Here is a 23,783-nt window from a genome sequence, read left to right as displayed (position 1 = left end):
TGCATTCATTAGATACAGGCTATTGTACACAATTATAGTCTTTGTCCATGTTGCATGGTGTCTAATCCCAGCACATTGAGAGCAGCACTTAAGATTCTTGGCATACTACTGCACTCATTGCTACCCATGGACTTAATCTCCCTCTGAACCCTTCTCAGAATCAGTCAAGTGAATGGCTTGGGCAGATCAAGTGAAAGCAAGCTAGCTCTCTGCAGAATGGCATTCCAAAGCACAGAAAGTCAGTGGAGGGAGACTCTGAGGTTTGGCTATATAAAGACACAGTGACCCTGCTCATTGTCTGCCTGAGAATCCTTACAGAATGACATAACTTGAGAAGTTCCTCTTTGGATATCCTCCCCCACTTCTGCACCCGCGAGCATTGTGGTTTTGTTTTTTGAAGGGGTGGCGTGGAAGGTTTGTACCATCCTACAGCAAACTTTCGACAAACCAAAGGAGGCATGTGTAATATTTCATAAATAAATCAGTTTTATTGTTGCATATAAAATTAAATCATTTTACAAATTTATTCCAGTATTACACCTAATATCCAAATAAAGTAGCTACATTTATTAGATAAATAATATTAATAACAATAATAAAAACATTCATCCTTTGACATGTTTCGCTTTGTCTTTTTTCATGAAGGGACATCCATAGCTGCCACAAAACATGAACAATAATGCCCACGTCAGGAAGGAATGAAACTACACGCCTGTTAGACAAGTCGCCAAGTTACATTTCGTTGTCTTGTTCTTTAAGATATACCATGGTATGCTAATTGAAATTGCGCGTGTGCATATCAACATATACACACACAAGTCTACAGACTGGGTCATGTTGGAGAAAGGATCAAAATATACACAGTGAATTGATATCAGCAACTAGTGTAAATGTACAATTAGTAATTACAACCTGCTCCATGACGAAGCTACTTTCAAAGCTCCAATAATATGAAGCGATTCATGTTAAGAATGCTGATGTAGTCACAGCAAACAGTGCACTTCATTAAGTCCTCATGATGTAAGTCCACAATTCCTTGGGAATCTAGTTACAACAAGAAGATGGTGGCTGATGGTCTGCCTTCACCCCTGCAGTCATCTAGACTGCCATTGGCTGCCAATGATGCAGCTGATCTATTTCTCACTGAAGGGTTTGGATCCTCTTCACCAATCAGTCTCTGAATTTGTGGATGTCATTGAAGAGGCGGTAGAAAGGGTAGGAGGCTTCGTTAGCATGTGGACAGTTGTAAGTGCACTTGCAGGACTCGATCATCATGACGTTCTTGTGGAAGGTCTCGCCGTCCTCACAGCGGAACTTGACGCGGATGGTTCTGGTGTCGTGAGGACTGCAGCAGCGACCATCCACGCAGGCCCCGCAGTATCTGGGCCGGTACTTCTTCAAGCTGGAGCAACCAGCATAGTTGAACTTCACTGGCTGGCTGGACTTCTTGGTTCTGCTGCACTTCTTTCCTTTCTGCAGAGGGAAGAGAACAAAATAGATGGAGATCAGTTGTGTGTGCAGAACCAGCAGTAAGATCTTTTCTGTTTCATGCACAATTTCTATATCATTCAGCTGTAGTTAGCTCAAGCTTACCTTCAGACTGGAGTAAGGTGACTGAGTGCATGGGCGCACTTCACAGATCCGTGACTCTTTGACCAGCTTGCACTCGCTGTTGTTGTTGGTGACTCTGGTGGAGATGCCGGTTCCACAGCTCTTGGAGCAATGCGACCAAGGTGTGGTTTGGACAATGCACTTTTGACTGTCAAACCTGTGGACTTCAGGCTCTGCTCTGAATGCTGAGAACAAAAGAAGTAAACCAAATTAGCAAATCATTATATGCTTCAAATGTTAAGCTAGAACCAACAACTGTTCAGAAAAGATAGACTGAAATATTTCTTACCAGGTAGGGACTTGAGTCCTCCTTTGAAAATTTCAATGAGCTCATTCTTCTTGGTGAGGTCTCTCTCCAGCTCTTCACTCAGCATGTCTTTGCCAAAGATCTTTTCTAAGATGTCTGTCTCCTTGCCATCATCGCACACCCACTCTTCACAGCACTGGCCAGCAACTTTCACCAGCCTGGGATTGGCACAGCCCAGGTTGGGCAGGGAGAGCTCTTGTGGACAAAGCGGGACGCATCCCACTGCTCCATCAATGCATGTGCATTGATGTTTACAGTTGGGCTGGAAGCTCTCTCCATTCTGGTAGATCCTGCTGTTGTACTCACAGGGTCTGCCCTCTGATTTGGCTGTAAGGGGGAAAAAACAGAAATAAAGGAATGTTATTCTTTCCTGCTCTTCTCAAAGATGTCTGCTAAAGCCATCACATGGCTGCCAGATAAGGATCAGTTCAACTGAGAAATTATTCAGGCTGCCTGAGGACTCTCCCTCCACAGTGGGCTTTGAGGTTTAGACTACTTGCATTCCATAGTGTTGAAATCACCAAGCTCCTACTCCTCTCTTTTACAGAGAGGGAAAAACAGACTGCAGGCTAATTCAAAGAGCAAGTGTAGTCTGAATACATACCACGACAGATGCCTCGAGTTGTAGCAGCAGCAAAACTGGCCCCAAAGTTACACTCCAGCCCTTTGGTGTGATCACAGGGCTCGGTCAGACTGCAGTCCTCATTCAGCTGCCTGGCGCAGACCTTGCAGCACCCGCAGCCGTCCAGGACCACACTCACGCCGGGCGCGCACTTGGGCATCTCCGAGGGACAGTCACACATGGAGGGGCAAGAGGAGGATGAGGAGAGGACCTGCGCGGTTGACAGAAAAAAATAAAATAAATCTTGATTTAGACTTTAAATCTTGACCTCAAATCCAAAGGAAAGAACAAGTTGTTCTTTTCTCAAACATAATAACTGAACAGTATCTGTTAAAATGAAAATAACGAATAAAAACTCACCACGTGAAGGCTTACGAGGAAGAAAAAAGTAGAGATGGTAGACATCAGCATCTTGGACAAATTTCCTTTGCGCGTAAAGAAGAATCCTTGTGAAAAGTCTGCGCCCGGTAGTATTCCCTGTGTCGGTCGTTTGTCTCTCTTGTTTGCTGGGAGTCTTTGTAGCGTTAGAGGCTCTTTTAGAGCAGATGAGGCTCTCAGTAAAGCAGTTGCTGTCTGCTGAAGTCTGGCCACCTCCGCGCTTATATCGGTTCATGGGAAGCTGACGTCGTCCCCGCTGAAAGTCGGCCAAACTATGCCAGGAATGTTTCTCGGCGCATTTTCCATCCAAGACCTAAGCTCCACCCTGTCTATACCTTTCTCTTTTTTTCTTGTTCAGATAGATTCCCCCTCCTCTTGAATCCCATCTGAATACTATTTTCCATATTTTCTCAACTTGTTTATCTTCTCTTTCATTTTCTTCCTCTTTTTGCTTTTGACGTCTATCAACTCGGCACTTTTCTTCTCAAACAGATGACCTAAGGTACTTCCGAGCATGTGTGATTACCCTGTGAAACTTTGATATTTTTATTTAGTTCTCTAAATTAAGAAAAAAAAAACACGACGTTATGAAACAATATACACAAGTGCCACTCAAATCTAAACCAATCTGCAGCTGGGTGAAAAAAAGTGTTAGTTTCACTTTAATTTGGCCACTATTGGTGATTAATCCCGTGGTATGGCTTATGCAGATCGAATCCGTTCATCTTTATCAGATGTTGCAAACCATGTCTAAAGGAAAAAGGGTGTTTTTCTCTGTGTTAGTGTTAAAGGTGTAGGCAGAAATACGTTTAACAGCGTCTATTTCTGGCTCTCCGGTGCTTTTATTCAGAGAAGTCTAAGCGTTTCCAGATGCGCACCAAGAGCTCAGACGTAACAATATTGCCATATTTGGTATGGCAGTAGCCTACATTATTAACATATTTCTCCCTCTTTGGCCGGCATTCCTGACAGCTTAAATGCTGGTAAAATATGTTCCCCACGCAGGGGGATTCTTTTTTTTTTTTTTTTTTTTGCCCTCATTCCTTGGTTCTCCTGACTTTTCACACAAACTGTCCACTTTTTGCTGGGTGGGGAAGAAATCTGGTCCTTTTTGTGTGTCCATATCTTTCCACATGATGTTGGTGGTGAGGAGTACAGAAAAATACTGCCTACCTTTTACCTCGGGGGCTTCAGTAAGACCCTGCTACATGAAACGATTCCGATTTATTGATAGTTTTCAACCAGATGGGGAAGTTGTGCGTAAAGACGCAACAAGATGATGCTTTAAACAGCTGCTAGACTCCCAAAACGTTTATAAGAATATGAACTCTTACCATTTCTATCTTGATATAGTCTTTTATATTTGTTTTAAATTACTTCAAATGCCGCTCCGACCAAGACGGCTGATGAGCCTCACTGGTGAGTTTGGATTTGTTTTTTTTGTTAGATTTTTTTTTTTTACTCTGTTCAATATTAGGCATATATTAGTAGCGTTTCCTTTACATGTGTCTGATCTTTTTTCAAAAAGAATTTATCAAAAGGAAATATTATTCAATACTATCTTGACTTATTAAAATAAAGAATTGAAACTTTCCCCCTCTGCGCAGAATGTATTCGGCTGGATTTTCGTTTCCTTTCACTTTTCATACTTCCAGTTGAGGACACTAGATGGTGATGTGACGGGATGAGTTTGGAGGATGATGTGTTTTTTATTTTGGGACTCGCAGGGCATATCTTCGTGGTTGCACTGTAAACCCTCTGCTGATGTATGTTTGCACTCAATGAACAGCCTTATGAGTGAGCGAGTGTGTGTGTGTGTGTGTGTGTGTGTGTGTGTGTGTGTGCGCGTGCGTGTGTGTGTGTGTACGCAGTCCGTTAGGGCAGGGGGTGTGTCTTTTGGAGCACATGTGTGCTGTCCTGCAATGCAACGCAGTTGTTATGCAAAGTATTTCACAGCACTTTGCAAAAGTAGATACTCCTGATATATATATATATATATATATATATATATATATATATATATATATATATATAAATCTCAAACAGGGTGTCTTTCTGAATCAACTTATGTTGAGATTGTTTGGTCTTTCCTACAACTTTGACCTGCTTCTTAATGTGACAAAATAGGAAAACATTTTAAGAGGCGTGAATGAGTTTATGTGTTTGTGCTTCTGGCCCTTTGTTAATGTGACAGGAAACAGCGTTTTCATTGTACGTCAAAGGAAAAATAACATTCAGGAAACATCCCAGAAGGCCAACGTGTGTGTCTTTGTCCCACTTGCAAAATAGTTTCCATTCAGGCTTTTTGAGAACCTTCATAACTTATACATTACACCATAGAGACCATCTTTAAATATTTCTAAATGTTCTTCAATGTGCCTATCTCTGCAGTTTCTCTGTCTCCAAAAGAGACATTTAAGAAAATTCACTCTTCATCCCAATCCAAGACATTGCATGACTCCTTATATCTCAGTGTAATGGAAACCTTTTGTCACATCCCATAGTTCAGAAGACAGCAGTTCTCATAATCAATGCTGAGGAAGTCTGTGGCCAGCAGCCCGCCGGTCTCTACGTTCAGAGAAACAGAACAGGACGGTGTCACATGTTTGGACAATAGATTCCACTGTGGCGTTTTCAGGATTAAATATCATAAGCAGAATACTTTGTGTATGAGCAACACTTCCTTTCAGTGTCAGGACATGGAACAGCCGGAAGTCCAAAAAATTATGGTCGGCTCTCTTAAGAATGGCTGCCAGAGTGAATCCAACAATCAAAGCAGAGTCAAGCGCTGAAGAAACGCAGATCTTTAAACACTGACAGAAGGCAGAAGTTAATGTGTACAGAGCATTTTTACCGAATCTGTTTATGATACAGCTTCACAGGAAAGGATTAAGATGCAATCCAAGACGATCCCTGTTGATATCTTGTTTTTACAGGGGTCACAAAAACTGATTACTTCAACAATAAATACCAGTAACAAATGAAAGACTATTTACAAAAACATATTACACAATACATGTATTACCTTGTCATATGGCTGTGTGGCACTGACATAATGAGTTTTATTACAAAAGCATTACATACCCTGAGTGACTGCCAAAATAATCAGTGAAAAATAGGCATAAAAATCTCTGAGAAGTGATGACTAAGTTGAAAAGAATGGGTATTTCCCCAGAAAGTGGGGTAAAGAGTGCGATGCCTGCAGGTCAGATCAGATGCATATCCTGTCAGAGCAATCTGGGTTTCTTTTTATCATTTTACAGCTGATTGTACAGGCAGTAATCAAATATAAACTCCCAGAGATAGCTGCTCATGCACAGCTTTAATCATGCCTGCGGGTCAGGTCAGTTTTCTCTGCTTCTTAATTATGGCAACATTTTTGTCTTATAGCTCTAATATCAGTCACATGACTGGAAAACCAGGAATCATTAAGGCTTCCTGGTTCCTGGTGCAACCCTGCCTACCTCAGGAACACTCTTTGTGGGATGACAAAAGATGCCTGGTCCCTAACAAAAGGCAGGTGTGGGAATAAGTGAAGTAGAAAGTTTTGTGCTTCTCAAAGAAATAGAATTAGATTTTTAAAAAGCTGACAGAAAATATGAATTACAAAACAGCTTAATAAAACATTGACTCATAACTCCATCTAGTGTATATTATTTATGTTTTCTTCTTTTATCATGTTGGTGGAGTTTAAAGCAGCAAAAATTCACTTTTCCCAGCTTTTCTTACTATATGCTTTGCCAAATTGTTGACATTTTAAAAATTAAATTCTTATGCATTCCTAATGTGACAGGTCCAAATTTTCTGCTTACATGTATAAAAGAAAATGTAATCATGTTTGGGTGTGTTTAAGTTACTGTTCCCTCCTGACATATGGTACTGCTAAAATGTTCCCTGTCACAAAATAAGCAAATTTAAAATGTTGCTTCACCCAAACCACCATCACTACTGTAATTCTTTTAAAAAAATGTGCCAGATGAGGTTTGCAGCATTGAAAAATCCTGTTCAGTCTTTAGTGACAGGTTTGCTTCAGTGTGGAAAGCACATATTGCCCCACTGTGAGGAATGTGTGCTGTCAGCTGTGATGCTAAATACTAAAATTCAGCATCATAGTGATGCTTTCCATTTGTCAAGAACTCGAGCAGATCGGCCCCTAACATTAACAAATCCACACCTTGTAAGTGAGCCACCACCTTGCAAAATAATTCATATCCCTTCAACTTTTTTGCATTTTCTCAGCTGAAAAAACAACAAAAAAATTAAAATGTTTACAATTGTTGTGTCAATCAAAGAGGAAAACTCAAATTTTTGTTCTTTGCATTTTATCTTAAGGTACTGATAAATCAGAACCTCTAATTCACCTGATTTTATTCTTGACAGCTTTTGGTGGCAGAACAACTTTAATAGTAACAAGACTTTAAACGTGTTTTCATAAAGTAGGACGGATGTTAATTGGATATTGATTTATTTCCCAGTTGCTCTGGCGCAATCATTGAAAATGATTGATTTGTGTTGTGTTACTTGTATGTCAAAACTGGATTGGAGTTTGATGAAAATTTAGACAGAATAACGTTTTTCACACAATAACATCTTAAAGCTCGTCTGTCTTCTGGAAAGTAATAAACGATGCAAAGGAAGGGATTTAAAATGAACACACCCTCCATCAGCCCGCCATCCTCTGTTATGGAGGAATAAAAGTAAGAAAACTCACTTCTGTTCAAAGGGGGGAAAAAAACTTAAGCATTATCCATTTAGAACCAAGAATGATGGAAAAGAAGTGGGGGCTGAGCAGGGGGCAGGTGCTGGTATTGGGAACAGGGTGGGCAGTGTTTGGCGATCCTGGCTGGAGTGGAAAATGGAATGTGGGGCTCCTCAGAATGTGCTGGAATGTTTAGCGCAGTTGAGGATAATTGAGTGAATCTGGAACAAGAAAAGACAAACCGAGATCTTGCGGTGGAAAAAAAGTGCTTCTGGGACGTCTGAACAAAACATTCCATCCATTCAGACGGCTTCGCCAGGCCCAGAACCTTCCTTAGATGGCACTGTAGGGAATAGCCGCCCCCACCCGCCTGCCATTCCTCCCATACTTGCCCTACACTTCACACAAGCAGAAAGCCCCTTTTGATATTCTTTGCCCTTGAAGTTTGTGTGTGTTTTTTGCTTGAAGTCTGCCAAGAGCAAAGCTTTTAAACATTGGGTTGAAGAATGGCGCTGTGCTCTTATCTTCTTGCTTTTGAAAAGCATTTTATTGAACATGGCTGGAATAATGAAAATCAGTGCTGCAGAAATCAAGTAAGGATACTTTTGTTTTTCTAGCACTTGCACTTCTTGTTTTATGTTGATATGCATGTGGATGTTGTCATTCATTTTTTAAAGATAAATGTAACTTTTATATTAACAACTTCATTAAGGTGAACCTCATGGTTCACCTTAATGAGGTTCATTAAGGTTATTGTAGTTGTTATACTTTATGTAGGTATTGTTCAGGAGATGAAATAGCTTGATCCATCTTCCCATCAACTCTGACCAAGTTCAGCCAAACTACTGAACAAAAGAATCTCCACAGCATGATGCTGCCACCACCTGATTTCAAACTGAGAATGATGTCTTAAAGGGTGGTGTCCAGTGTTTCTAGGCCTAAATGTGTCATTTTGGCTCTAGCTGCTGTAGACAAGACCTCTTATTAAAATGGGACTTATTGTGGCTTGTTTCCAACAATTCCTTTGATGCCAAATAGTCGTCCTAATAAGAGATCTGACCACCTGAGCGGAGCATTTCAGCAGCTCCTGCAGTGACCATTGGCCTCTAGGTGGCTTCTCCAAATAATGTCCTCCTTGCTAGTCCATTTATCTGGTCGGTTTTCAGTTGTGTCATACTTTTTACATTTTTGTATGATGGATGGACATTGCTCTGTGAGATAATAAAAGCTTGGGAAATTGTTTTATGACCTAATGCTTCTTGACAACTTTACCCCAGACCTGTTTGAGATTTTTCTTGGTCTTGATGTCACTGTGTGTTCTCTGATTTTCCCCAACACCTCTAAGGCCCTCATTGAAAAGTTCTACTTTTTTCCACATTATTAAGACTATCAGAGTAAAGCACAATAAATACACATGAATCCACATTTTTCACATTTTTATAGATTTTTTATTGATTGCTTCTACTTTACAAATATGTGCAACATTGCACAGTAATTTACACTGAAGTGATAGTAAGATGACAAAATAAAACAAAAAGCTTGTTTCTGATAAGGAACAAATAAACCTCGTGGCTGATATGTTTGTTTCTTATCAGAAACAAACTTTAGGCATCTCTCAGAAGATAACTAAACAATGTAAAAAGAAAATAAGGATTTAAAAAATGTAATTAAAAACAAGGGGAGAGTTTGATTTTTTTGGGGATCTTTTTTTAATCCTTCTGGATAATCAACAGAAAAATCCTTAATTGTGTTGCAGCAATTAAAGGACCAGGACCAGAATTTTGTATGTTTCTTTTTAGTATTTTGACCACAAGTCCAAAAATATTTAAGGCTTGAGGCCTCTGTGTCATCACCCTAATCTTTAACTCTCTCCAGAGAATCTGAGGTGGATTCAAATCAGGACTTTGGCTGTGGCAATCTAAACAATCCTGAAACGTCAGTCAGAAGAAACAAGTTGATGTATTTAAAAGATTACAAATCCTGGTATAAAGATATTTGGGCTAAGTTACAGCTCTGCTTCTTTGTTCATTTCCAAGAGTTACTGTTTGACTAACTGGTAAAGCTTGGTTAACGTTGCATATTTTCTTTTTTGCAAATAATTAAAACAAAAGTAATTATTAATTTCACAAACTACTTCATTTTTGTAAATATGTTAACAGTAAGACACTGGTTGTGGGTAATACCACACACTGACACAGGGACAATTTGAAAAGAAAAAAAAAAAAAAAAAAAAAAAGGCTTTTTACTCCAGCAGTTCTTTGATTTGAAGGCTCTGCTGTGCTGAGACAGTGTGAAACTGATTAATCCATCAGCTTTGTGTGTTTCTGTCACTTGTTGGCCTGATCGCCTCTGAGGGCTGACAGCCTCGTAGCGCTACACGTGATGATCGGCGCGCGTCACCGAAAGCTGTCGCTCGCCCAGAGACTGGAGCTCGGCTGACTGACACTGTGTGTTGCAGGCTGTTGTAAATAAAGAATAAAAACCCAACAAACTGACAGAAAATAAGCAAGACAGGCAGCATTGCGTCAACAGGGTGGCATTTTTTTTTCTTATTCATTCGCTGAATTGTCTCTTAGGGTGGGTTTTTTTCCCAATCCTTTCCCCCCCAGATTTGTGCGTGCCAAGAAAGAGAGAGAAAAAGAGGAAAGCGAAAACATGGCTGGTTTGATGGCAGGTTTTGGTCACTACACCCATGCGGTTGTCCGGGGAATCCCCGCGTCCCTGGCCAAAGAGGCGCTTAGGACCAGCCAGGCGGAGGTGGACCTGACAAGGGCGCGGACGGAACACGAGGCGTACGTCGAGGTGTTGCGGACGAGGCTCGGGCTGGGGGTGGTGGAGCTGCCCGCGGACGAGTCGCTCCCGGACTGCGTGTTCGTGGAGGACGCGGCAGTGGTGTGCGGCGAGACGGCGCTCATCACCAGACCCGGGGCGGAGAGCAGGAGGAGAGAGGTAAGGGATGTGTCAGTCTGATTCAACATGCCCAAAATAATACAATTGAAAAAAAAAAGTTTGATGTGGGCTTGGATGGGTTTGCTTAATCCCTCCTCTCCTTGTTGTCAGTTGAGATGCAATTAATATGTTTCAGGGATGCACAGGAAGCTGAATGATGCACTGACAAAACATCCAGGTGACCAACATTAGAGCAGATTACTCAACACATAAAGCGCCCATGTGTGATGGTGATGACATAGTTAAATATGAACTAAACCCTTTATCTCTATACAATGTGCAAATCTGTGCACAACATCCTCAGTTATAGATATAAAACAACAATAAATAACTAGTATGTGCAGTCTGTTAATATGAGGGTGTATTGATAACTTTGCAAGACAACATCCATATCAAACAGTCATATTAAATTTTGTATTGGGTGTTAATGTATTTTTTTCCTGTATATTTTATTTCTAATTGATTGCAAGTTCACAGTGTTTACTTTCTTTTATTGTAGATACTTTGCATTTCAAGGCATCCAGTGCAGTGTTGCCTCATAACGTACAAAATTTGACCTAAGTTGGAACACACAGCTTTGAGCGAAACACGGCGTCTCCGCAGATATGTCAAAAAAAAAAAAATGAAATGACTGGAAAACAAAGGAAACAAATAAATACATTGTGTGACTGCACATGGTTGCCTAGTGAGGGGAAGCTGCAGTGTGGGGTATTCATGTGTGAGTGTTTGGCAATGAGGGGAATGGTAGGACAGATTCTGTGAAAGCTCCCTGTCATTCCACATCAGAGACACTTTACTTGGCTCACTGGTGATAATGGTCCTCCAGCCTCACTGACGGCACAGATATTGATCGGAAAGCTCAGTGCAGCCACCCTCAGCCCCGCCGCGTTTCACATATGACGCACATGATGCCAGTGGTTTGCATTGCATATGAATGCACACCGTCAACACTCATAATAATACGTGCATGCTTTTTGTGCACTGGCTTGGTTACTTACCCTTATTGCAGTAGGCAGGAAGCATAGCAAGCCAGGGGCATATGTAATGACAGAACACATGCTTGTGCAAATCACAAGTGCAATTTAGCAAAATTAATATTTTACACTTATTTCTGCACACATGGTCTTTTAAATATCACTGGGAGATAAAACAAAGTTAGCTGCTTAATGTGCTGGTATGGTTGCAAATGAATTTTGGCGTTAAAGTGAACATGAAGGCTTTTAGCCTGGGATTGAGATTATGCATTTCGGTGACCAAATATAGGTTATGCTTTCATATAAAGTGTTTGGCGGCCATTTAAAGCACATGCATGCTTGCTTTGCAGCGATGCATCCAAGCTCTGTCAGGATTACCCTTAACCATTTGTGATGGGTTTTAACATTTCAGCTGCTCACGACTTTAACTCCAACGTATTCCAAGACTTGTCTCCATTTTTTGCTGTGGCCAGTTCCCAGTTTAGATAAGCAGTGCAGTGTTCAGGACTGCCTGTACTTGTTCTTCACATGGAATTAGGACACAGCTGTGTCTGAACATGTGCAGACATTAATACCCCATTGGTTGGAGTCGGTTCGTTACAAGGTTTCATGAAAAACAGACTTTTTTTTTTTTATTAATCATTGTCAACAGCTTGGCTTTGTGTTCTTCAAACAAAATTATGAACTTTGCCCAGATCCTGCAAAGAGATAAATTATCTCCTTGCTTTGATCTTAGAGAGCAGACGTTATTTGTGGGATTATTGACATAGGAATCAAGGTGTTTGTCTAAGTAAAAAAAAAGCATTGAGTTGGTGGTTTATAATGGACTTTTCAACCCCCAAAATCAGCTTAATGTATTTTCATCTAACTATATCCCAAAGTCACTTCAAAGGAACTTAATGACTTACTTGATGTATTAAGATATTTCCTCCCTCTGTTCTTGGAATTGCAAGACCATCAATTCCTTAATAGAGCTGATGAATTATAGATTTTTTATGATGTGCCATTAAATAAAGGTGTAGAGCCACAGCCTGTTCTCAGGCGTTGGAGCAACGATCATCTTGAATGCATGTTGAAAATAAAATCTGCCATGACTTGCTTTTTCTGTACCTTTTAGGGTAGAGATTATTGTCTTGATTTGAATAATGTTTGGTTATTGTGACAAAAAATGTGTCTGGAAAATAATGAAAGATTTTGGGTGTGTATCCAACAAGGTCATATTCACCTAATGAAACAGTTTGAAGCTGAGTTTGACGTGCCTGTGATTTATGTCAGGGTTAAGGCAGGATAAGAGACAGAAGTTAACCTGAGGCTGGTACAGCCCTGAGTATCCCACTGAGGGAAACTCAAGGCCTTTGTAAAAAAGATCAATGATGAGCTGTAAAACTGAGCTTCTTTCAAAGCCAACATGTAAACCACTAGAGCAGGCATGTTCAGCAATGATATGTGCTCATATTATCAGCGCCTGCATGAGGAAACTACCAACTGATTACGCAAGAGTGCAAGATCCACTCTGCACTTTCCATCTAGTCTTTTGTTTGGGTCTTTAACTACTTTTTCTTCAGAGGTTTAACAGTATTAGGTTATTTTTAATATGCAAGAAGATGCCCCAGTCCTTCCTGTACGGTGTACAGTGGTTGATTTGTCAATATCCGAAGGGGGTTGCTTATGTCCCAAGATGTTCACATTCATAAAATAGGCCTTGTCACCATAATGAATTTTGCTAGAATTGTCCCAGAAATGATTACAATAAAGGATGATACTGTTGTTTTGAGACATTTTTCAAACGATATAATGTTAATGGCTTTTTAACGCAGGAACACATTAACAAAGATCTGTAAACTTTAAATTCCAGTCAATATTTAACTCTGGAACTGGAAGATTTTTTTTTAAATGTCCAAAATAAATAAACAAAGCAACAGAAACATCAAATACGATGAATTATAAACACAATTGTCTGAAACAAAGAGGTAGTTGAGACCAGCGCACTAGACTGAAGACTTTTGTCCTGCAGCTCTTGCTGGAAAAAGAGAAAAATGATAAATCATGCAAATGGAAATTATTGAGGTCATTTTAATTTATCAGGTGATTCATTTATTTCTTGATTACTGCGACAGACTTATTCACAAAATGCTAATAGCCCAGCTGCTTTAGGTGAATCAGATAGAAATATAGGGTGTGTAGTCAGAATGATTACTTAAAACAATGTAAGTAAATGTAAAGCTTTGCTTGAACCAACAGCTGTATTTGTTTTGGACTATAATATGTCACACTATGTTAACTCTATTTCATAAAATATCAGCAGTAACATCTGTTGTGCTACAGAAGAAACAAGACTTCATGTTTGGATTTTTTATTTGTTTTTGCTGCAACTGCATCATGACAGACAGACCCAACAGAGATACGAGTCCAACAGCAAAAGTACTGAAAGTTTAGGATGTTAGTCAGCTTGATAAATGCAAGAGAGAGAGATGGCTGAGGAACAGTAGACAGCAGTGGACACTTAGGGTTTAAAAAGTGGACAATAATCAGATGTCTGTCAGTGTCAGTGGCTTTAACAGAACATTTCTGATACTGATTGATGTTGGTTGTTGGTCTTTGGTTATGAGAGTGCTCAATAAAGCAGTCAGTATTTTTGTCACCCTGACGACCTCGGCGTACGATCACAACCAGATCATTTATTCATTTCTTTTTAGACGGCTGATAACCACACGATGTGAACCCGGCATTAGCTGCAGCCTCCAAGCCATTTATTTCTGACCCTAACACTCAAATATAAATGACTTTTCTACTGACAAAAAAAGTAATATAACATTCCAAAAATCATAAATTTATTTTTCCAATTTACATAAAAGAAGGAAATGTGTGCTCTGCAGATATCGCATTGGCGGATGACTGCTTTGATAAATTCTTTATTTTCCATTAGTCTGAATAAAATCCTATTCAGGTGATAAACATTTCTTTCTGTAATGTTTTTTTATAATGTCCTCATTTAATGCCATAATGCTATACATGTAAACATCGTCACTGTCCCTGACTTCTGATCACACAGTTGCTGTGTAACAAAGTTAAGAGAGTTGGAAATAGTAACTGTGGGGGGGGGGAGGGGGGAATCCTCAATGCTTCATTTTAGGTAGTTGCTCTCACTGCTCTTTGCTCATTAGGTTACTTCTGTTTATGCATTTGCATTTTAACTGTTTTTATCCACTGTGAATTTTAAATGAGGAAGAAAATTCAGGCTGCAGGGTTAAAGGAAACTCATATTCATGAAGTACCAAATCTGTGTTGAGGGCAATAATACGAACAGAAGATGTAAAATGTAGGGAAAGAATGTAAGAGTGTAATAGGATTTACAAATAGAGGTTCCCTCACGTGATAGAGACTGAAGATGTTGTTTGGTTTAACCCACAGAAATGTATCTGAGTAAAAAAGCCTTTTGAGCAATCCAAAAACAGGTTTCTGTGTTAAAAGCTGCAGTCATGCAGGATCATCAACCCGTCCAGCCAGGTCTCCATTTTGATTTGCTCTGCCATCGATTGCTAGTAAAGTTCAATGAGAAGCAGAGTGACATGTGCCCTTTTGGTTGAAAAGACACCAGATTTGTCTTTGCCTGGTCCGTCTGTGGGAATTTCCTTTCTGGATGCTGGAGTAGAAAAACAGAAGCAGGAGACAACCTTATCATCTGGAGGAATACAAAGTTAAACTGAACAAATATGAAAATATTATGTATTGCTTTTTAATTTTGTATTAAGAGTGCAGCTGTTTTCTCTTAGTTTGAGTGTAAACAGTTAGCAAAACATTATATTTTTCTCAAACTGTGAGTTTGAGCCTAATTAACAAGTTAGATTACTTTAACCTCATATTTTCATTATCCAGTGATTTGAGCTGAAAATCAGCTTAACGTTTAGTTTTCAGTGGAACAGAGAGGTGTTGGTCTCAGGCGAAAAAAAAACAAAAACAATAAAGAGTCCACCCACATGATTCCTTGGTTTCTTCTCTGTGACAGAGTGGGCACTTCAGAAATTTACCATCAATCTGCTTCTACTAAAATATTTCCTTGATCTTGGTGATTCAGTGACATAAGGTACGATGAAGATGAAATCTGAAAGTGGCTTTCAAAAGAGCAGCCTGACAGCAACTCCTGGAAATAAGATTTACTGCAGGAGTTTCAGAATCACATTGCCAAGATTTGATCTCATACCTTCAGTTTCAGCGTTGGATTTTTTTAGGACTAATATTATTTAAAAGGTTTTTAAATCAGTTAAAAATTTGAAAACATTAATTTGACTTTAATATTAACTCTTCAGGGATATATGTTCTATCAATTATGCAGCATTTTACAGAGCTATAGTGCTGAGATATATTCATACACATCAATCAGGATTTAGTTTTTTCTTTTTTCTATTTGCTAAATGCTAGAATAATGAAAAGGAGAACATTTAAGACAATTTCTATTACTCTAGCAAATAGAAAACATTTTGGTAATCCTAATTGACCTAAAGGGAAAATTTCATTCTGATTTCACATCAGACAGTGTGGAAAAAAAAATGCATGTGTCCTTTTATATGGTGTATGCAAACTTCTGGTTTCAGCTGTGTCTTTAAATAGCGATTATCAGCCGTAACATTAATATTAATAGCAAATATGGATCCAAATCTTTAGATCAGTGTATTCCTAATTATTTTTTGCTGATGGACTGTCAGGTTGACAATGCTGCCAAACTTAATCACCCAGAAGTACAGTATTTTTCTTTCATTTCCCCCCCCCCATTATATTTCATTTTATTGAAACAGTTAAAACAGTTCACTAACACGAGAGAGCTTGGAAAATGAGTGTAATTAAAAATGGCTAAATTCTGTGATAAAATAAGTATAGAAGGATTGGGTAAGTCCAGGTCTGCAGTCTGAACCTTCTGCTCCACAGCCACAATATTTAGGCCATGTTTCTGTAGACCTAATATTTAAGTTCAGTCCTCGTTATTTGTAATCCTGCGGGCCCCCTTTCCGGTCATGCCTCACGTTTCCACCCCCAAACCATCACCAGACACCAAAAGAGGCCTTGTTTTGACTAGACAACCTGCAGATCCTGATTCCTCACCTCCCTCCTGCCTCTTATATGACTTCCTTTCCGGAAACAACTTTGTTTCCTACAGGGAGACATGACATCCGAGTGTGATCTGAGGGGAGGAAGGTGACTCGACTGCATCCCACCTGCAGCAAGTGGGTCGAGGTGAACGTGCCTTCTCCAACCGTCTGACGCATTCCTCCCACAGTTAACCCACCCGTCCCCTTGCAGGTTTTTTGCCTCACTGCTCAAACAGACTAAAACACTAACTTCTCCATCCAAAAACACTTGAGGGGTCAGAAAAAAGTTTCAATTGACTACAAAGAAGGTAGCTCTGTTTTCAGCAAAAGAGAATACATATATTAGGTAATGGTATTGGTACAATACCACTCTACTAAAAAATGTAAATCAGATTAAAAACTGGAATTTAAGTTGGCAAAAGGTCTTTTAATTTAAATGAGGCTTTGAATAACTTGAAAAGTGCCAAGATATTCAAATATATTTACAAAGTGATGACTAAATAATTTAATGACTTCCATTGGCAACTGCTTTTACAGAGATTGGCACGTGTGTGTTGGGCACTCCTAGGAATAAATATAAAATATAACCAAACTATTAAATGGGTCTTAGAAGGGAGTTCACTCGATCAGAAGCGGAAATTAACTGGGATAACCGGCTACTTTTCCTTTCGTAAGTTGAATTACAGCGTCTCGCAGTAGGATTTCAATCCCTTAAATTTTTTTTAATGTTTTTGTGCATAGAGATTGAAATTTTCAGAAATTCCAATAAAGTCAGATACTTAACAGATTATTAATTTCTTATTAGTGCAGGGTAAAAACAAACAAACAACTTTACAGTTTCAAAAGAGTCACTTGATCTGCAGAGTTCATAGCAAAGACATCTGATTTTCTTTCCTGTTTGATGCGCCAGGTGTTTACTTTTCATATATGTGGAGTAGAAACAAAAACGTAGACCAGATGGGCCCCGGTGCCATCGCCTTGGCCTCTAGTCCATGTTAGTTTGGTCTACTGTAACCGCCGCCTCCCAGTACAGTGGAGAACTCTGTGAAACAGCTGCAGGACACTTGCGAACAGGAACTCCTCGCAGGATGACCCGGTCACACTCCGCCGTCACTGTGGGCGTGTGAATGTCTGGCTCAGTGTGTGAGTCGGAGTAGTGGAAGACACAGGAAGTGGGCCAGGCAAGGCGGTGCTGAGAGAAGTCTTGCTGAGCCCAGTGAGGGTTCTTCACTGGTTGAGACAAAAGCCCTTTTACTGCTTGACGCTTTAGGAGCAAAAAAAACATGACATTTAATCTTCTTTTCTTTGCTTTGTAAGCTTAGTCTACTGTACTGTTATCAGCTTTCTTAGAAGACACAGTGGGAGGGCATTTTCAGAAAATGCTGTTGCTTCAAGTGGAATGTATGGATAAAAGATAGGTACTTTTATGGCTTCATGTTCTGCTTCTATTTTTCTCAAAAAAGGTTCAATGATTGACTGAGAGGTTGTTAATCTTTTACCCTTGAAACTAGTTTGAACAGTCTCATGTAAATGCTGGAAAAAACACATTAAGCTTTGCTGTTTCATGAAGTCTGAAAGGAGACATAATGTCCTAATTCCTGCAGCTTTTATTCATTTAAAGTTTTGAATCCCATCTGTTGAACATTTGAATATTAAAAAAAGAAATTACATTCTTTAAACACATGGTCATAGATTTATTTGCATTCTAAATCTGAGATATCTCCCTGTCCATGGAGGATGCATTGATGTCATTTAACTGTAGCTTGTGCCAAACCATGCAAACAACTCAGCTGTAGCTGGAGATGCACTAATAAATTGGTTAAAATTTGTTGATTTTTGTGCTTGTGACCAGCCAGTCAGACACTGAAAACACCAACATTTTCACACATAAACACATAAAGACAAACACTATTACTAGGCATGAATGTTGTTACTGACTGAAGAAGACTCAAGTGATACACAAGTACAGAGATGTAACTCATTTTTTAAAGAGACTATTTTTATACGATACCAAGACTTGCGAGCAGTTCATTCGTGCTGCGAGACGGTGAGAGAGAGCGAGTCTTTCAGCTGATAATAGAAAGGATTGAACTGGAAAGGACATGCTGGATTTGGACAGGTTTGTAGTCTTTAGGAAATATTTAAGGTGAAGACCTAAATTCTCTAGGGGATGAAAACATGAAAGTAGACATTGCTGTTATTGGAATGCAAGCTGCACCACTTATCCTAATCACTAAGATTTTTATTTTCTGTGAAATTCTGAAATCCTGTTTTGCTGTTGCAGGTTGGTCAATGACCAGTCAAGGGGAAAATTACAGGAAAAGACATGTTTTAAATGCTATTCTTATACTTTTAAAGAGAAATTGAAAGCATCTAAAAGTACTATAGACAAGTCAGAACTTTACAAAGCTGGAGATATTCCAATTATGAATCTCTAATTGGAATATTTTTGTATCATTCTATCTTTGTCTAAAGTAAAAAAACAAACATATCTATCAAGACTGATTGAAATAAATCATTGCAGGTTTTATCTTCAATATTACAAAACCGCACACTTCCTTCCTCTCTCTCTTTTCCCTCCCTCTCTCTCTCTGAGATATAAACTGTCAACAATGACTTTATTGATTGCCAAAGATGGAGAGCCCGAGGGAATATTTTATACCTTGCAGGCTTCTGCCATTAGTCTTGTCTGTCATGCCAGCTGTCAGCTAGAGTTAAATGTCCAGTTAACTCTGTTGCCTCAGTTAGTCTGTTGGGTTTTTCTCTTGAGGAGCATTAATGGGATTTAACGGTCACCATAGTTGACAAAAAAAAAAAAATCTAAATTTAATCTTTTAATTAAATTTTAAGTTATTTGTTACCACAGTTAGTTATCACTGTAGTAGGACATGCAGTAGAAGGCATCCATAGGCCCTGTGGCTGTAACTGATTAAAGTTTTTATCCTGTCTTCGCAGGTGGCCATGTCTTGATAGGTTTTGCAACTGGGTGACAATTTTTCCATTGTTTGATCAGTGTTGTTTAAAATTCCCAAAGCTTGGCATGTTGTTTCATAATCTAGCCAGGCTTTAATCTCATCTACATCTTTATCCCAGACCGGTCGTGTGTGTTCCTTGGTCGTCATAATACTGTTTGCTTGCTGGTGTCCTTCAAAAAACCCTTTGAGGCCTTGAGAGCACAGCTGTATTTAAACTCGAAATACACTGTATACAGTTTCCAATACACTGGTACAACCCTGGGATAATGCTAACATCCATTCTGATGTAGGCTACGTCTTAAATTAAAGTAGTTTTTTTGTTTTCCACTGTAGCAGCAGGGGATGTAACAAATCAGCTTATTCAGTTGTAAACCAAAAGGACATGCATGTGTCTTTCTTTGAATTCCATTAATGTAAGACACCTTTACATAGAGAGAGTCTTGTGGACAAACTTGTTTTGGCAACAAGTATCAAATCGATGGGTCCTCAGTATCCCTGCTGCCATAGAAACACTGTTTTCACATCTGCTCTGAACATACAATATGTACCTTTAACAGGATGATTCTGTCAACAACAATAAGCAATGTTTCTGTTGCACACACTTTATGCTTAATTTCTGTCAAACATTCCCAGTCAGCTGTTTTCTTTTTTCCTTTCATACATCATTAATTTACATTTATTTTATCCACAAGACACCGGGGAACTCATTAATACAGCAGTCAGTCGATATTAATCTCAACTATGACTTCAGCATATAGCCATGTGAAAGTCGTTATCTGCAAACCTTACTTTGACTGAGAGCTGATTTTTATCTCGTGGAAACTTTGAGAGTTGATGTAAGAAATGATCGGTGGTGTGTGCAGCTTGGGACCTATTTGTGATGAACTTAGTATGATCTTCATGAAGAATGAAAGGTGTGACCTGTGGTGCTAAGCAAGTCTTTCCTTTTTTCCATCTACTTTGAGATTAATTTCTTTTTATTGTTGGCCACCTTGCTCAGGTTTATGTTTTTGTGCTTTTCAGGTAATTTCACTCTTAATATTTAAGAACTGGTATAACCACATTGTCGTGGATCCTGAGAGAGTTTACATTGTGTTCATCCAGTTGTTGGTCTGTGATACAACATAGAGCTGAAAATTCCTGACAGTGTGATTATCATTTGCCTTGTGAAGAGCCAATCATCAGCTTTCAACAAAAGTGATAAATCCGTGTTTATCATTGCGGCTTTCAATTACAGCCCACCAAAATTAAACTTTATAGACTACAATTTTGCCAAACTAATGAGAAAATCGTATGCATTTTATGATTTTTGAACAGAACATTCTGTTTTAGCTACTGTTATTCTCAACGCGAAAATTACATAAAGTAGCCTTACTGGTAAACTAGTTATGTAATTGGCAAAGAAGTCGTCCAGTGAAATAGAGGATTGAGGAGAAGTAGTCAGAGCAAATGTAAGGAATATCCTGTCCTGGCTAGAAAACAAAAATGGGTTATATCAGTTCCTTTTGAAACGGTTTGAAACTAAATTACGATGCAGATTCATTCAAAAAGGTAATTAATGTGTCAAGAGGAATTCACATGGCTTATCTCCATTAATGGAGGGTAGGATGAAACAGATTTCTAGTTTCACTGCAGGAAATCATAGAAATGCACTATACGCACGTTTTCATTCACACAAACATGACTAATATGTGTGCGTCTCTGAAGGTGAGACTGAGGTGTTTAGTTTCCACGTCAGGTTGAGTCAGAGGGAGATGTTATCTATCAAATGGATGCTAAAATGTTCTCTTAGTGTCAGGAGGCTGGAGGCCCCTGAGGAAAACGCGTCTCCTGCACCTCTTTCACCTACTTGTAAGTTGTGTATGTGTACAACATTGAGACATACATCTTTGTGGGGTTAGCCTTAACGAATGAAATCTGAAAATTAAAAAAAAAAAAAAAAAATCAAATTTTGATGCAGTAAAATTAATTACTGGGCATAATCACTAGCTAAATTTTCACTTTACATTTCAGAATTTTATTTAACTTGGATCAAGCTCACCTTTGATTCCAAACGCACCTATAAACGGTTCAGTTGTTGCAGATTCACCTGTTTGCAGATATTTCTGTGGAGCATAACTCTAAACTGTAAGCATTTGTATGACTGTGGATTTTTTTCATTCAGTACATCTATTCTATGATACATGGCATTCTATTACTAGCATTAGCAAAGTGGCTAATCCTGAAGTTGCAATCGTTTTCCTTTCCATTGATAATCTCAAGAGGAAAATAAGGAAGATAGTGGATGTTAGCTTCTGCATACCAAGATGGCTTCCACCGTGCATATTAATGCATTTTAACATGTATGTTTATACCCATAAAGCTGGTGGATGAAATTGATTCTGATTGTGATAATATATGCTGAGTCAACGTTACGCCACTTTTTCTTTGCACAGAGTGCAAAGAAAAAAAAAGAATAGCGATAACATTTTAAATTGTCCGTAGGATCATTCATCTGAAAATCATCCAGTTCAGCAAATTTCTTAGTGTATCTTGGCAAATATCTAAAATGTATGAAGAATATCCTCAGCAATACAATACGTTGAGGAACTTTACTGGTGTTTGTTACAACCATCTAACTACATTGTGTTTTAAGTGATCTTTTTATTTAGGCAAATTAAATTTGATATATGGTTTTTACCTTTTCAGTTTTTTCATGAAAAAGTTATTACTTGCATTCGTATATGTAGTTACATGTAGCAATTTTATATTAGTGTGATAGAGAGGCATAGGGAGGTGTCTGTAAAAAAGTGTGTGTGTGTGTGTGTGTGTGTGTGTGTGTGTGTGTGTGTGCGTGTGTGTGTGTGTGTGTGTGTGTGTGTGTGCGTGTGTGTTCCCTCCTCTGTCTGCCCTGTGCTGTCACAGTCTGGTGTTATATACACTCTAAGTCTGTTCTCACGCCAAGCTACACACTGGAAACACTCGGTCTTGCTTTGCTCTGCTCTCCTCAGTCATGCATACTCAAAAGACTTTGATAATAACTGAATATTTAAAGTTCCACAATAGTCTTCTTTTTAAGAATATTTGCAGGACTCCGAGATTAGTCTCTATAAAACATATTTGTCTTAAGTTCTCAGAAGTGATCCACAAGTTGTTTTTGGTTAGATGTTGTTTGATGATTCCAAGCCTCCAGCATCGAGCTTAAAATAACTTGTATTGTAGTTTTAGTGATCCTTATGAAAATTTGATTGGTCTACTCATTCTTCATTTTTCTAAGGATCACTCACTAAACCTTGCAGTCAGAAAAAGAAAACAATGCATGCATAGCAAGTATGCTGTGTTTGTACATTTATGTGTCAGTGGAAGGTTATTCATGTCTCAGGCTGTGAAAACTTACTTTTGGTCCACTGGATGGCTTCTTACGTAAGATCCTCTTTCCATTGTGTAACTGTGTTTATTTAGCTTTCCAGCAAGCGGTTTGGTGAAGAGGTGAATGTCGCAGACAGGCTACAGAGGATACACAGGCCTCAGAGGTGGAGCAGATGCTGCATTTTGTTTTCACTGTGTTTGGAAAGAAGGTATTAACCCCCCCCCAAATGCCAACGAACTGTTTAGACAGTTGGCAACGACAGATTGATTTATTTTTTCTTTCATGTAGATCATTAAGTGTCTTAATTTGACTGTTTTTACTTTAGATGTGGAAAAAGTTAAGAATTTTACTCTAGTGTCATGTTGGGGCCAAATAAACAACTTGCGCTTTGTTCAACCATGTGTTACCTCTGTTGATATCTTTTTAAGCTGCTGTATGTTTACAGAGACTCCCTCTGCATCCCATAAATACTTACAGCACTAACCTGTTACGGCAGTTTTATCATTTGAGAATAAACACTGTGATGATAGACACCTTAAATGTGACAGGAGACTCTGAGCTGCTTGCAGTGCTTTATACTTTTACCAGTAATCTGACGTGTAAAAGGCTTTAAGATAATAACAGTTTTAAAGCAGAAGCTTACTCTCACACTGACAGTTTTGCCACAATTCCCAGCTAGATTTTGTATTTTTTATTTTTTTATATTTTTACACAAAAATGTTCCTCTTGCCTTTATGCTTTTTAACTGATTGCTCTGACTCATTTAAATGCCTCACTATGATTAAGCGTAGCAAACTTTTTAGAAAAACAAATAAATTAAAGTCTCTGACTTTTC

At 38.9% G+C, this 23,783-nt stretch overlaps 2 protein-coding genes across 2 annotated transcripts in view; one reads left to right on the top strand and one right to left on the bottom strand.

The window, feature by feature from the left end:
* Nucleotides 1-463: 463 nt before the first annotated feature.
* Nucleotides 464-3,187, bottom strand: ccn1 (cellular communication network factor 1). The gene is made up of 5 exons (XM_014967235.2): nt 2,901-3,187; nt 2,523-2,751; nt 1,901-2,245; nt 1,594-1,796; nt 464-1,473 (listed from the first exon to the last, which is right to left on the bottom strand). Exons 1-5 carry the CDS (start codon nt 2,949-2,951, stop codon nt 1,171-1,173), a joined length of 1,131 nt encoding a protein of 376 aa, XP_014822721.1. The 5' UTR covers nt 2,952-3,187; the 3' UTR covers nt 464-1,170.
* Nucleotides 3,188-9,003: 5,816 nt separating this feature from the next.
* ddah1 (dimethylarginine dimethylaminohydrolase 1) overlaps nt 9,004-23,783 on the top strand; it is a 69,530-nt gene continuing 54,750 nt past the window's right edge. The window contains exon 1 of the mRNA XM_088004844.1: nt 9,004-10,566. Coding sequence (XP_087860970.1) covers nt 10,273-10,566 — 294 coding nt within the window. The 5' untranslated portion in view covers nt 9,004-10,272. The remainder of the gene's footprint in view (nt 10,567-23,783) is intronic.

The sequence above is a fragment of the Poecilia mexicana genome, unplaced genomic scaffold (assembly GCF_051168715.1).
Source record: "Poecilia mexicana isolate PSO_F unplaced genomic scaffold, ASM5116871v1 scaffold_4, whole genome shotgun sequence".
NCBI classification, from domain to species: Eukaryota; Metazoa; Chordata; class Actinopteri; order Cyprinodontiformes; family Poeciliidae; genus Poecilia; species Poecilia mexicana.
This window is presented reverse-complemented; position numbering and strand designations above follow the sequence as displayed.